This window comes from Alligator sinensis, unplaced genomic scaffold, assembly GCF_000455745.1.
Source record: "Alligator sinensis unplaced genomic scaffold, ASM45574v1 scaffold259_1, whole genome shotgun sequence".
NCBI lineage: Eukaryota > Metazoa > Chordata > Crocodylia > Alligatoridae > Alligator > Alligator sinensis.
Genome location: NW_005842430.1, coordinates 137778 through 153463, shown reverse-complemented (window position 1 = coordinate 153463; position 15686 = coordinate 137778). Strand labels below are relative to the sequence as shown.

General features: G+C 40.3%; 1 protein-coding gene across 1 annotated transcript in view; it reads left to right on the top strand.

Moving 5' to 3' along the window:
* BNC1 (basonuclin 1) overlaps positions 1–12382 on the top strand; it is a 27056-nt gene extending 14674 nt beyond the window's left edge. Inside the window, exons 2-5 of the mRNA XM_006030216.2 lie at positions 1717–1819; positions 1961–2196; positions 3490–5414; positions 9557–12382. Of these exons, the coding sequence (XP_006030278.1) occupies positions 1717–1819; positions 1961–2196; positions 3490–5414; positions 9557–10238 (2946 nt within the window). The 3' untranslated portion in view covers positions 10239–12382. The remainder of the gene's footprint in view (positions 1–1716; positions 1820–1960; positions 2197–3489; positions 5415–9556) is intronic.
* The last annotated feature ends 3304 nt before the right edge of the window (positions 12383–15686 follow it).

The window sequence follows — 15686 nt, the reverse complement described above, 5'->3', positions numbered from 1 at the left end:
AAAAAATCCCCCCCCCCCCCCCCCCGAAGAAGAAAAAAGAACGCTCTGTAAGTAAAACAAAGAAATTCCAAAAGGATTTTAACTGTGGAGCTGAAATTGTTTCAAAATTATTGTCCATCCATGTGAATTTGGCAGGTATGGAATCCCATGGGATTCCAGTTCGATGAGAAGTACAACAGGGAAAGCATCTTCATGGTATTATGTGTACACATACAGAAAGACCTGAACTGAAGCGTGAGACAGGGAACAACAATATATTTCTATAACCCTTTGTAGGTACGATTGTTATTTTTCTAGTTTGGAGAGAAGCCTGTTCTGTTTTCTGATTTAGAACATACTTAATGAAAGCTGTAGAAAATTCCCTTTTTTTTTTTTTGGCTTCAGCTCTGAATTATGTATTTTGAACACATTGGGGTGACATAGTCTGATAACATCACTTCATTGTTTTAACACAATTGTGTTATATTATTATATAGGGTGTTTTAAAGAGAGTGAGGCAGTTATTTTCAGATTCAGTCAAGCAGCTATAAAGTATTTTATATGACAGCAGAGATTTCCTGTTCGTTCATTCCTTCACATTCTCATCCTTAACATTCCATTTATGTGCAAGTATTATTCATGCTGCACTTAGTATGTTGAATATAACAGATCTAAGAAGTACTCAGTCATACAAATGCCATGCGCCGTAACAGTCTCTGTGGAGATTTAACTAGGACCTCCAAGTTGTCTGTTTTGCTTCCTGGAGAAGATGGGTCTGTGCAGAAGAAAGTATATATTCCTGGAAATACATTTGCATTGCCCTGTTGATTATGAGCAACTGAATGCTAATTTGGATTTGCATTATAGATGACCTCAGTGAAAGCAAAGTGGTGTATGTTAAACTATGCAACAGGTTGCTAATCTGTCTGCACTTCCTCTTTCATCTCTAACCTGCTGACATGTCTGTTACAAAACCTAACTACTGTAGCAATGAGGATTTGTAGTTCTTATTTTCAGTTTTAATGCTCCTCTGGAGAAAGAAGTGTTGGTAGACTATGCTTCTGGTAAAGTACACCTCCCACCCGCCCCACGCTCTTTTCACTTCCCCCATGCGGATGCTACCAAATAATCCCTTCCAAGGATTATTTTTACCCATAGAATTTAATGATACTCTGAAGAGCTAAAACACTGCTTGTAAGATTCAATAGATGGCACTGAATGTCTTTAACTTATTCCAAACTTCAAGGACTAGAACTTTTATCTATCTGCACTTGTTTCTCTTTGCAAACTCTGCTGGAAAATATTGTAGCTGGCTGACAAGATGAATATGAACATAACTGAAAATAATTTTCTACTGCATAAGAACAATTTATTTTAAGCATGCATCTGAGCTATTTATTTGATATGCTTCTAGGAGCAACATTAGCAGCACTGTTGCCACTAATCAGCCAGCCAGAAACCAGCCACAAAAGTGTTACTGAATATTTTGCTGCCCATAATATTCTGCTGCTTTAGAAGGTGACAGAGGTTCGTATGATAGAGGCCACCCTGTTGACTTGTACAGGTTGGGTTATGAATGGACTGTCTAGCTGACTATATATATATATATATATATATGTGCCATCTATATCCATTATCTATATGTATTTTATAGCCTTTATTAAATTATTTATGTACAATGTGCACTTTCAAAATATTACTTCATTGCTATCTATAAACCTGTTTCTTAATTTGCAGGCTATCCGATGCACCCTGGTGAACTGTAATTGTCAGTGCTTCAAACCTGGAAAAATAAACCAGAGACAATGTGACCAGTGCCGACATGGATGGGTAGCACATGGTAATACTGTTTTTGTAACTCTGTTTAGGTTCTCATATAGTCCTCCTCAGCCTGATATCTAAGTTCCTACTTGTCAATATACTTCACACCCCATTTTGTGTGATCCTTGCCACTAATGCTTTCTCCACTTTTGGTTTTCAGCCCTCAGCAAATTAAGGATCCCCAACCTCTACCCAACTACCCAGGTAGAGATAGTCCAATCCAACGTGGTCTTTGATATCAGTAGCCTTATGCTGTATGGAACCCAAGCTGTTCCTGTGCGCCTAAAAATTCTGTTAGATCGGCTTTTCAGTGTCCTGAAGCAAGAAGAGGTGATACAGATTCTCCATGCACTGGACTGGACACTTCAGGATTATATACGTGGATATGTACTCCAGGTATTGTACTGAAAGCTAAGTCAATATTTAAAAAGGGAGGAAAGATGAACAAAATTAATCTTTTTAAATGTTTGGTAACTTAATCTTGGTATCGATGGACCATATTGTGCCGCGTATTTCTAACTGAATTGAGAAGGGTATTCTGTTTGAAAAGTTGATGCCATAATATGGTCTAAAGTCAATAGCAGACTTGTACAAGTTTAATGTGGTAATTGCAAGGTCAGGTCATGTGTGTGTATGGGGGGGGGGTGTCCTTACTTGGTTGTTATTTTATACTCAAATCCATCACACAAATATCTAACTGAAGTCAACCATGATAAAGAAGTTAATAGGAACCCATCTAAGCAAAAGTTTCAGAATTTGCTGAAAGTGTTGTTTAACAAGTAGGTTTTATTTTGTACAGTAGGATAAATACATTTACAAATCAACTTGTCGACATTTAAACACCACAGACTACATTCACCTCTGATGTAACTCTCCAGATTTAACTGGAGCTACACCAAGGGTGAATTTGCCCCTACGTGCTTACATAGATGCTAGTCCTTCCTACTGTCTGGAAATTACCTTTTATGTAAAGTAACATTATGATCTTACATTATGACACAAATCAATATTTAATGGTCTTGATAATCTTGCTTTTTAGTGTTAGGATTAAAAATATGGAATCAATTACCTTGAACCTCTACCACATGAAAAATTTATGATGTTACATTCTTCATCATCTTAGAAACTCTTACATGCACTGTGAAAAATCTCAGTAGGCCATCAAATACATGTTCTGTGATAAAATATTTATTATAGTTATTGGGAAAAGTTAGGCATAGCTAGAGTTTGAAAGAACTCCAACACTCTAGTGTAATTACAGCTGTGCTCTGTGAACACTGGCAATAGATCAATACAGGTTCATTTGTTCTCTGATCTTAGTTGCTTGGAAGATTATTAAACTTGCAATGAAAGAATACTTGACTTAAATGAGGGGCTAAATTTTGGTCTGATTGCTCCATCTCTGCTATTTGTACTTACACGTTGCTAACTGCTCAAATGACATGTGTCTTAATTTTTGTGGAAAAAAAATAAAAAGTAGTTTATTAGAAAGTAGCATTACAAGTTCAGAAAGAAATAATATCACCAGTGTGTTGAAATCTGAAAGAAAATATCATAAAATTGCCATCACACTATCTTTAAGTAGAGTAATTTTATAGACTCGTTAGAGATGAATTTCTTAGCTCTGAGAAAAGACTCTATAATCTGTTTAAATTAATGTATTATTCTTTTAAATGTGTTCTCTTTTAGGATGCTTCAGGAAAAGTGCTAGATCACTGGAGCATAATGACCAGTGAAGAAGAACTGGCTACTTTGCAGCAGTTTCTTCGTTTTGGAGAAACAAAATCCATTGTAGAGTTAATGGCCATTCAAGAGAAAGAAGGGCAGTCAATTATAGTACCAACCCCTACGACTAATTTGGATATTAGAGCATTTATAGAAAGTTGCAATCCAAGAAATCCTAATCTTTCTGCTTCCTTGGACAAAATGAGTCCCACCAATATTCATCCCTTTGAGAACATTGTAAATAATATGGCTTTCATGTTACCCTTTCAGTTTTTCAGTCCAGTGCCTCCACCTTTGATAGGTTCACCGCCAGAAAGACATTTGATTGAGCAAGGTCAAGACCGCAGCAAGGAAACTAAACAAGATCCTCAAATACCATTTTCTGAAAGCAGCTTCTTAAGTTCCGGTTCTGCTCCATTTGAAGCTGAAAATGAGAAGGGCACCAACAGCCCAGATGTCACTCTTAAAACAGAAGAGGATGCTCCTCTAAGTGATTCTAGCTCCTATAACACAGTAACAAAGCTTGACATGACACCGTTATCCCCAGAAAATAAAATAAAATCTGAAAAAAATGCCATTGGCCCAAGGAAAGGACGTGTCTTCTGTACTGCATGTGAAAAAACATTTTATGACAAAGGAACACTGAAGATACACTATAATGCTGTTCATCTGAAGATCAAGCATAAATGCACAATTGAAGGCTGCAATATGGTGTTTAGCTCTTTGCGTAGTCGAAATCGTCATAGCGCAAACCCCAATCCAAGACTCCATATGCCAATGAACAGAAATAACAGAGATAAAGATCTGAGAAATGGACTGACCATTGCTGGACCAGGAGATAGTAAAAGGACAGACTTTTCCATTTTAACCCCAGAAAGCCGACCAATTACTAGTTATGCCAGCTCTTGTACAGATTCAAAGGTGCAATCCAGTTTTCCCAGCATTGGGCAGAATGGTGTTCTCTTTCCAAACTTAAAGACAGTACAGCCAGTTCTTCCTTTTTATCGCAGTCCCGTCACCCCAGCTGAACTTGCTAATACACCAGGTACTCTTCCTTCTTTACCTCTTGTTTCTTCATCAATACCTGAGCAACTTGTTTCTAATGAACTGCCATTCGATGCACTACCCAAGAAGAAATCCCGTAAATCAAGTATGCCTATCAAAATAGAGAAAGAAACTGTTGAGACAGCTAATGAAAACAGTGACATTGCCAGCTCTGAAGATGATATGCATCTACAGGTGGCAAGTGATGGAGAGCTGGAGGCCTGTGAGCATAGGATAGACAAGCGGGTGAGCAAACGCATGGAAAAGCACCCTCATTCAGGTAATTCATGGAAATCTCTCTCTGGGGTAGAGGGCCCAAAATATTTTGAATCTGTCATTGAGCCAAATAACAAATACATCAAGGAAACCTCTGAAAATGAAATGCATCACTTTGAGAGAGAGGTTAAGCCAGAAGAAAACCAAGCATTAAAAATAGTTTCCCATGAAATTGTGTGTGAAGATCCAAACCAACACTACAGTGATGTTAAAAAAACAGTGACTGAACCCCCTGTCTCTTTTAAAGAGCAGTCAAAGCCCAGGATTTCTAAAAACAACTACCCTGAGTTGCAACACCATTTGCTGATGGGGGGCTTTTTCAGCACGTTGTCCCATGGGGGTGCTGCCCTTCCTTGTTTTGAAGACTATAAAGATATGGATCATGTCAGTCAACATGAAATAGGGATTCAGAAGGAAGAAAGCCGCTTTCATTGTGACATCTGTAAGAAGACATTTAAAAACCCTTACAGTGTAAAAATGCATTTTAAAAATGTACATCTGAAAGAAATGCATATTTGCACAGTTGAGGGCTGTAATGCTGCTTTCCCTTCTCGTAGAAGTCGAGACAGGTAAGGAAATAATAAACAAAATTGTATTTATTTTACCATCACAATGGAGCCTAATTTGAAATTTCAATAAGTATTTTGAAGAATGGAGATGCCAAGATTTTTCTATGTAACCTCCCATAACAGGTACAATAACTTATCAGTGCATTCATAAAATGAAAATGAAAGAAAAATTTCCTTCCCACTAGACTACAAAGTATTAAATAAAGCCATGAACATTTCATAACTGATAAAGACAGCAAAGGTTGAAAGAATCCTTTAAAATACAAAGAAAAGCCACAAGGGTGTGAATTTAACAAGTTTTCAGCATTTGCATATGTGCCATCATGTGTTTCAATATATTCTTTCCTGTGGATATTACTGTACTTTAAAATGTAAAAACTTAGAGGCCAAATCATAAAATCTTCACTTGCCTTTCACTCTGTTTTGCCTTCACTCAGGCAAAACAAGTCACTAGGATTTTGAATGATGAGATGGGAGGGATGGACAGGGTAAGGACGGCAAGATTTTCCTGTGCTGATACGAAGTCAGCATTGCCCTTTATAATGCCAGTATTGACCAGCCAACGTCATCCTTTGTGTTGCACATTATGACACCATCTATAACAGGGGTGCGCAATTATTTTGGCTGGAAGGTGAGCTGTTTTAGGTTGGGGGAGGGGGTGCTAACCCAGCCCACTGCAGGGATGGCGGGGAGCAGGGGGAACCATTGGTCCTATCCAGCAGGGGCATGTGGGGAGCAGATTGCAGCTCTGCCCCAGGTCCTGGCCCTGTACTGTCACCACCCCATGATCCCAGCAGTGCCCCTGGCCCCCACCCACCTGTCCCACTCCCAGAGGCTGCTCCCTACCTGCTCACAGCACTATCCCATCCACCCAGCCAAGCATGCCTTGACTGCGGGGGTCCCAGCTAGTCTCCGAAGAGACCCTGCCTGTCCGCTCCATCTGGTACCTGCAGTGGTGGGTGCATAGCAAACAGGCTGGGGTGCCCGGGCAGCAGGGCCAGGTCTAGCAGTGGCAGCAACACTAGCAGTGGCAGCCAGAAGGAGTCACTGTTGTTAAGGCTGCCAAGAAGCAGAGTCTAGCAGCTGTGCTGCCCCCAACCCATCGCATGCCCAGGGGTGGTAGGACTAGCTGAAGTACCCACTACAGGCCGGATAAAATCCCTCAGTGGGCCAAAACTAGCCCATGAACGATATTTTGCCCACCCCTTCTTTATAATGAGAAGATCATGTAATAATTCCCAAGTAATAAAATAACATGGGTCTGATTCATTCTCTTCTACTCCAGTTGTATGTACCTGCAAATTTATTGACCTCAAGCCCACTATGCATGAGTTATCAGAGACATAGGAATAGAATAGTGATTCTCAACCTTTTTGAACTCAAAGCACATCTCATTGGACTTGAGGCACCTTCCATAACTTTTGTGAATTGAGTGGCACCCAATTTCAAAAACTAATTTGTATATATATTTTAGTGCTTACTTCCTTGCAGATGTATAGGGCAGTGGGAGTGGGGAGATTATCCAGGCAGAGACAAACCTAAGCCTGTACTTACCTGATTAGCTGACCACCTATCTCCTCACACCTCAGGGCACCCTTCAAAGGACCATACCCTGGCACGTTGGGTGAGAATCACTGGAATAGGAAAATGCTCTCTGTGTTCTACTTCACTGTCAAAACCCTCACTTCGTATCTTTTACTCTGAGATAGTCTGTGATAACATTGCTAAAGTTGATGTGCCTCGGTTCCACTTTGTAATACCACTGTAACTTAGAGTTTCAGAAAGCAGAAAATCTGCCTGGGTGTTATTCATAGTGCCTTACTCTACATGTGAAGCTAAAGGTGCAGTGGGATTTAATGCACAATTCACACAGTTGCCTCTCCTGATATGCTACACATGCACAGCAGGAGTCACAACTGTGGGATCACACATTAGATCTCATTGCATTTTATTGCAGGTGTAGGGGGAGCCAGTTGAGGGACTCCCAGCTGCAGGGGTGCCTCATTCACTGGAGGATTGCCAGAGGGGTGATCCCTATGATCTGGGGGTGTGGGAAACCCCTGGGGCCAGAGGATCATGGTGGCCCCAGGGGTTTCCTGCACCCTGGAGCCCTGGGAATAATGGGAGCTGCAATCCCCAGGTTCCAGGGGTTTCCTGTACCTCTGATCCCTGGGGATTGTGACTCCTGCGATCCCCAGGGCTCAGAGGTGTGGGGAACCCCTGAACCCTGGGGATCATGGGTTCGGGGATCCCTAGGGCTTGGGGGGTTTACGTGGGCATGGTGCACCCCTGCAGCTGGGAGCCCTGTCAGCTGACAGGATTCCCAACCTCAAAGACGACCCTGCTCCATATACAAATTAAAGCTCAATAACAAGCAGCTATAAAGTTAGTACACGTTTTTGAGGTCTAACTTTATAGCTGATTGGAGTTTTCATTGTGTGATAGCTGCTTTGCATGTGTAGCTGGTCTCCAGGTAATTCTGCAATTAACTAGTTAATTGTGCAATACCTGTAACATGTAGAGGGGGCCAGTGACTCAAGTCACAGATAACTTATATTCTGTTGGAAGGCCTAGAGCCAGTCAGTGCAGTCCAAGAAGATGATGGGGACATTTGGAACAGTGTGGTTTTACAACTGAGATGCACAGGTTGATCAATGAAAACCCTGATCTTCTGCTTGTCTTTTCCCAGAGGTGAATTCTTTTCCACTGTTGTTGTGACTAAGATATCAGTGAAGCCTAATCCGGGCTGTTCAAATACAGGCTCTAAATTCTTTCCCAGACCAGTTCACTCTTTTAGGTTTTAACTTGAATTATGATACCACCATCCCCAATAAATACCTATTTTAAAAAGAGAAGCATAGAACCATTCCACAGGAAAACTCCTGAACTATGCATAGAACAGTCTGCAGGGAGTTCTACACCTGCGCAGGGAATGCTTTAGTCCTAAGAACAACGTGTTTTCATCTGTAACTGTGTTTGCATGTGCTAGTGACCTTCTGACCATGCAGTCTCTTTGGAAGGAACTTTCTGTGCACAGTGGGTGCTTCAGCACAAGACGCTTCATGCACAGTAGCCTAATAACACTGCGCATAGCGTGCCATACAAAAACCATGCTAATATACTCCTGTGCGGTAGTATTAGGCTATTGCGCAGTAAGCATCAGTAAAAAAAAGTTCGCTGGTGCTACTGCACAGCAACTGTAGTTACTGTGCATTTAGTTAGCACTTGATTGAGCAAGTACTAAACTAAATGCACAGTACCTACTGCGCATTAATGAACATGTAGACGCACCCAGTGCGTATCAAGTAATATTTTCTCCTTATGTCTGGAAGACATCCTTTCAACCATTTTTCATCTGAGTGATGGAGAGGAGGAGAAAAAAGTACATTTCCTGTTATTAAAAAAAGTAAAAGATCCTAACCACCTGCTTCTCCTTATATAAGAAATGGCCACGGTCTCGAAGTTTATAGTAGAATTGTAGCTAGCCCACAGAAAGGAGCACTGACTTCCTATGTTTAAGAAATTAAGTTGAGATTGAGCAAAATTATACTCGTTTGGAAAATTGCATACTGTGTAAGTACAGCCAAATGTTCTATTTTGAGTGCAGATATATGCCCTTCAGGGAGATGTACCACACTGGTGTATGCAGCTGCAGGATAGCACAAGTTTATAGTAGTCAGTTGTCTGTCGTTAGCATGTCCAAGCTAAATCTTGTTCCTTTATCTTGGTGGGAGCTAGCTTTTCAGTTTATTGTTGGGCTTTCACCCAGCCCACTTTCAGCTCTCTCTCACTCCAGATGGAAAGGGGTACAGTCTGTTCCCCAGCCCTGTAAGGCCAAGCTTTAGGTCCAGCATCTTAATGAAGTACAGAGCTGCCATACCACAGGAGAGAATCTGGGCCATTGGTATCCATCCTGAGTCATGCTGATACAAGTGAGTTTCTGCCAGGCCAGATATCCATACACATGTATGCATCATCTTCTGTGTACACTTTTGCATTGCTGAAAGTGGTGTTTGCTTAAAGCATAAGTATACATCTCATGCATGCTACCAAATATTGGTTATTCTTTCTTCATTTTGAAACAGCTCCTAAGTGTTGATGCAAAAAAAATCTTTTTCATAAGCTTCTCTTTGTTCTTCTAGACATAGTTCAAACCTAAATCTTCATCATAAGCTTCTGACCAAAGATGCACTGGAATTCAACAACAACCATTTCAATGCAGCATACCTCTTGAAAGACATGGCTAAAGAGGTTTGTCAAGATGCGTCTTTAAAACATGTTGGACAAACTTCTGTCATCTTCAAAGGAATGAACAGAACAGGCAGCTTGGTTTTTCCAATGAGCAAAACTAGAGAATCATGTTCTGAGAGTTATGGATATGATCCAGTGAATGATGGAGCTGTTCTGGATTTAAGCACTGCTTCCAGCATTAAGTCTGAGAGCAGCGCACACTCATCTTGGGATTCTGATGGAGGAAGCGAAGTATGTACCATGCCATTGGATGATAGTGATGAAAGCTGTGAAGGACCAAGTCTAATGCCCAATGATGAGCTTTATCAGGACTGTTCCTTACTGGAAAAGGCTAATCAAACCTTTATTAATTTACCTTCCAGTCTACCAATAACTTGTCATATATGCCAAAAATTGTACAGTAATAAAGGAACCTTCAGGGCCCATTACAAAACTGTGCACCTCCGCCAACTTCACAAATGTAAAGTACCAGGTTGCAACACAATGTTTTCATCTGTTCGCAGTCGAAACAGGCATAGTCAGAACCCTAACCTACACAAAAGTCTGGCCAGGTCACCAAGTAGCCTACACTAACATCCTTCTAATCTGAATTTACTTCCGCTAAACATTAATCATTTCAGACAAGAAAGTGTTACAATGATATTTTTAATTCACTTGACACCAAGACCATTTAACACACAACGTCAAATTCTGCTCATACACGGGTGCTTTCCATCAGCTTCACTGAGCAAAATTTGGCAACATTGTTTTTAAGCAGTTATTTGGTTTAACATTAAATAACAGCAAAAACTTATTTAAGGAAGAAAGCAATATTGGAATGGGGAGAACATGGCACCACTAGCTAGTATTGCAGAGTGTTACTAACGATGTGATGCTGAAATAAGTTACCTCCATTCCATTGTATTCTGTTGTGTTTACATGGTAAATGAGAAGAGTATTTTAGGGAGTCAGTGAAGACTGACCTCAGTCAGTGTGTGCTTTGGTCAAGCTGGGGATTTAGGAACTGTCATTTCATTCCTAAAACCATTGTCTGAGGCTGACTTACAGTATTAAATAAATGTGGTATTTTTCACCTTGCTTAATCCTGAATACCAAAAGCTATCATATGGATTTTGGAAAACTTAGCACAAGATGAGAATTCTCAACAAATCCTGCAGTCATTGATTTCAATTGGAATTTACTTGAATACAAAATGCAGAATTCTAGCCCTCTTAGAGTAGATTAAATCTTGATTTGGAGCAAGAACCATTCCTTTCAGAGGATCATCTGATTAAAATCTGAGAGCTCTTCAGTGTGAAAGAAAGCTAGCCGTGTTTTGCCTTCGGTTTTTGAACCACAGCAAATGCATCCAGGAAGTATATAAAAAAAAAAGTAATGCACTTTTTTTGAGCTCAGCTTTCAGGAAAAATAAAGTTTTGCAAAAAGAAATCCAAATGTTAAAGGTATGACTTCAAGCCTATAGAAGATATGGAGGACTAAACTGTGTAAAAGAACAGTCTCTCATAATTTGATTTTTTTTTTCTCTTTGGGAAAAAAAAAACATTATCTTTAATTTTTGTAAAAGAATACATTTATTCCAATTCACACACTCTTTTGATATTAGAACATTGCTTGATATCTATTAAAATGTTGAATATCTTTGTATTTGTCACTGTAATTAACAGTATTCTGCATTATGTTCTATGCACTTAAAAAAAAACTGGTCTTGCATTGTACTTAATACACTTTTTTGATAATATTTAATTTGTAGTTTGTCATACCAGTCCTGCGTGTGTATTTCTGGTGCAACAGTGTGTTGGACAAAATGTCCAAATAGCAGGAAGAAATGCTAAGGCAGGGTTTACAAAACCAGTTTTTTTAAATTTAGTACATTTCTCCATTTTGAGTCAAGTTGGTTGGTTTCAGTTCACAGGCATAATACTGGCAGCACAATTTGTACATATTATACCAAAGTGCTTAGAGTATCTGTGGTTTCTAGAACTAGGCTGGGTTTCCAGTGTAACTGGATCATAGTCTTCATCCATTTTTGTGATCAAATAAGATTAGACTGAATTTTTGGATTTAGTTTGTAGAAAGAATAGTCCAAAGCTGTTGGCTTATGTCTTGATGTTTAACTTATTCTAAAGAACACTACAGTATTGTAACCATTTCATATTGTATAAAGGTGACTAAAGCATTCTAAATATTTCACTAATTCTTTTCCAAATTTCATTTGCGCGCATGTGTGCGTGTATGTGTGTGTGTGAAAGCCTACCAATATGTTTGTGTTCATTAGGAATGGGCTTTATACAGTGTAAAGTAATCTTATTTTATATTTACAGTAGGTTTATGTCAAATTATAATAATCACTAAAACAACATGTTTAAAGCTGTTAGAAAAAAATGTTTATAAGCCTGGGGCCAAATTGCACCATTGCTGTTTAAGCAGGAATTAATATCAATGGAGATTTTTGCTTAAAAAACAAAAGTGCAGTCTTTAATGGTACATAAGTCCCTGGTCTTTTGGTGTTACAACCCAATGACTTGTGAGCTATTATTTCAACCTTTTTTATTACTGCTTTTTCTGATAAAATGTGCTTGCTTAATTTTTAAGGGTCTGTTTGAAACAAAATGTGATGTAAACAAACATTGTAATTCCAGTTATTTAGTTTTTCACTGTTTCCATAAAGGCAACACAATTTGTATACCCTCATCATTTTGTATGTGTTAATAAAAACATATGAAGATGTTTACAGTTCATTGAAAGCAAATAGGTTTCTGGAAAACTCTCCTTCCATTTAAACTTTTATTTTTAAATATTCTGCAAAATCAGTCCCTTTACTAAAAAAACCTTTTGTTTTGACAGTGGTGATAACTGATGCCCCACAAGGAAGTGTGATTATTTGAATGAGCTATTATAAAGTAAATGCTACTAGATAGTGTACTGATTTCTCACCTTGCAATGTGCAAGGAGGCACAAGTCATTTAAATATCATTGCCTACCATGCACAGAGGGAAATTACTTAGAAAATACTCAAAACTTATTTAGGCCTTATCTTTATATTTATTCCTGGCAACAGTTTATATTTCTGGAGACTCTTTTTTGTTATTTACAATCAGAAGCTTGATGAAGATTTCTAAGACCTCATCTTGTCTCCTTGTATCATATTTCAACTGTAGAAATGTGTGATGCTTCAAAGTGATTATTCCCCTCTGTTCAACACTGATGAGGCCACTCCATCTGGAGTACTGTGTTCAGTTTTGGGCCCCCCACTACAGAAAGGATGTAGACAAATTGGAGAGAGTCCAGTGGATGGCAACCAAAATGGTTTGGGGACTGAGCGACATGACTTGTGAGGAAAGACTAAGGGAACTGGGCTTATTTAGTTCAGAGAAGAGGAGACTGAGTGGATTTAATAGCAGCCTTCAACTACCTGAATAGTGGTGTGAAAGAGGATGGAGCTGGACTGTTTTCAGTGGTGGCAGATGACAGAACAAAGAGCTGAAGTTGCAGCAAGGGAAGTTTAGGTTAGATATTAGGAAAAATTTTCTCAGTAGGCAGGTAGTGAAACACTGGAACAGGTTACCCAGAGAGGTGGTGGAATCTCTACCCTTGGAGGTTCTTAAGACAAAATTTTGGCTGGGATGATCTAGTTGGGGATGGTCCTGCTTGAACAGGAGGTTGGGCTGGATGACCTCCTGAGGTCCCCTCCAAGCCTAATTTTCTATGGCTATGTGTAGACAAATCAACGGGCATGTATGCACAGCACTTATGCTTTTGCACAGCTTTAATGGTGTCGGTGTTTGCATGCCGGCGTATTGAGCATTAATTACAGCCGCTGTAGCAAATTTGACAGCATAATGCACCTTAAATGACTTGGGGCTTAGCACACTAAAACTCTGAGGCACTTTAGTTTGCTGCCCTACCAGCCACGGAGTGAAGCACCAGGCTCCATGCAGCTCAGAGGCTCTGCAGGAAGCCCTGCAGACAGCCTGGCAGCAGCCTGGGAAGGCAGTCTCTGCCCAAGAAAAGCAGCAAGCCTGATCCCCGCCCCCCGGAGCCTGCCTGAACTCTGTAGGGGCTCCGGTACTTCCCTCCATGGCTGCAGTGCCTCCCAGGACCACCCGAGCCTGGCACCTGTGGGCGGGTGCCGCTGGGGAGGGGGCTGCAGTTGCTGCAGAGGGAAGCACCAGCTTCTCCCCTCCCCAGCCCAGGGACCGCTCTGCCCGCTGGTGTCTCACCCTTTCCTCCCCGCCACTGGAGAAGCAGGTAAGTCAGGTGTGTGCATGACATGGGTGTTTAATTGGCCCTAAATTGAAACGGTGTTTTTAAAAACCAATTGCTTCAATTTAGGGCCCTCTTTCATCTACATACACCCTGATATTCTGTGGTTCTGTGACATGAGATATGTCTACTACCAAACATAGATAGCAGAGGCAATGCTGTAGAGCTGTAGCCCTACTGATGTTGGAGCTTGTCACTGCACACTAAAGAGGTTCTACAGCCATATAGCTCCTGGGGTAAGTATGCCAGATCCATTGCTGGTATCATCTGCATAGTTCCATTAAAAGCGCCTGCCTGAAGCCCAGCACTAGCTCTTCCTGAAACAAACCACAGACCGCTGTGCTGACAAACCTTTCCTGAGTCTTCAGTTAAGTTACAGCAGGGTGAAACTGCTGGAGCAAAATGGAGTTGGAGTACAGAAGTAGGGGAACCTAAAAACAGTTAAGATTGCATCAAAGCCAGAACTGTTTAATCAGGCTAAAAGCCCTTGCTAATGCAGTTTTGCTCACAATTCAACTCCTATCTCAGTGATAGGCTGGGTCTGAACTGCAACATTAATTAAACCCACACCAACCTGACAAGAATTCCAGTTTGGCCTATGAGAGAGAGAACTAATTGCAAAATTCCAGCATGTGGTTTGGGTCTGTGAATCAGAGAGACTCCAGCAGTCTGAGGAGAAAGGTGGTTGGACCAAGGACTCTGTAGAGAAGAGCAAGGCAAAGGTTTTGTTTGAAAGAAGAGAACTAGGAAGAAGGGTCTTCTGAGGCAGGAGAGTTTGCAAAACCATAATGCTGTAGGTGGGAGTGGTGATGTGAAGTGTGGTGAACATGACTTCCTTTAGTCTTAACCTAATTTTGAAAATGTCATAAGACTGTTTTCATATGGTTTGTAGGTTACCCACAAATTTCACTAACCTTAGAAAGTATGCATCTGAGGTCAGATTTTGGCTTTTAATCCTTTTTTTCCTTCCCCCATTTCCTTTAGCATTCTTCAGACTACTAGATTTGCTAGCTTGCAGAAATACCTTAAAAAAAAAAGGCACTTCTTTGTTGAACACTAACCATGTCAATTCAGGTCTGTGCCCAGTGGAGACCTTACAATTTCCATATTTGTTTTCTTGCTCCAATTACTTTTTAAAGTTCCTGACAACTGCTGTTTAGTGAAATGTTATCTAACGCATTCTGCATCACTTTAGAGCTCTGCAGAAGCACGCAGGTCAGAATTGCTTACTTGGTATAGCAGTAGCTGCCATCCTTGAAAGAACAGACAAAATGTCTGTGATCTGCATACTACTTCTCTCTGAAGGCATGAGTATTTTGTCATCAGAAATGTTCCTCTCGAGTGCTCTTCAAATGCTGCATGCAGCTGTGTAGGTGCTCACTGCTCGTGTGTGAACTTCGTAGTGCCTGAAGTCAACAGCAAAACTCCCATTCACTTCCATTGAAGTCTTTTCTATTAGCATCCCTTTGCAATTTTTTCTTAACTCTTCATTTGCAATAAATTAAGGCACAGTCCAGCTTCCACTGCTGTGCAGGTCCTTAACTTTTAAACTATTACATTTTACAGCTTTTCTTTTTGTTTCATAGATAACATATTTGCTAATAACGTGTTGCTCCTTGCCCCCAACTCTAACCCACTTTATTTTAAAGTTCACAAATGTAAGTACATGTTGGAGGTACATACTGAACAGCAGAGTATCTTTTAATTAGTACTTGAATGTTCACATCATTGTGCAAATGCTTGAGGCTGGATTATACC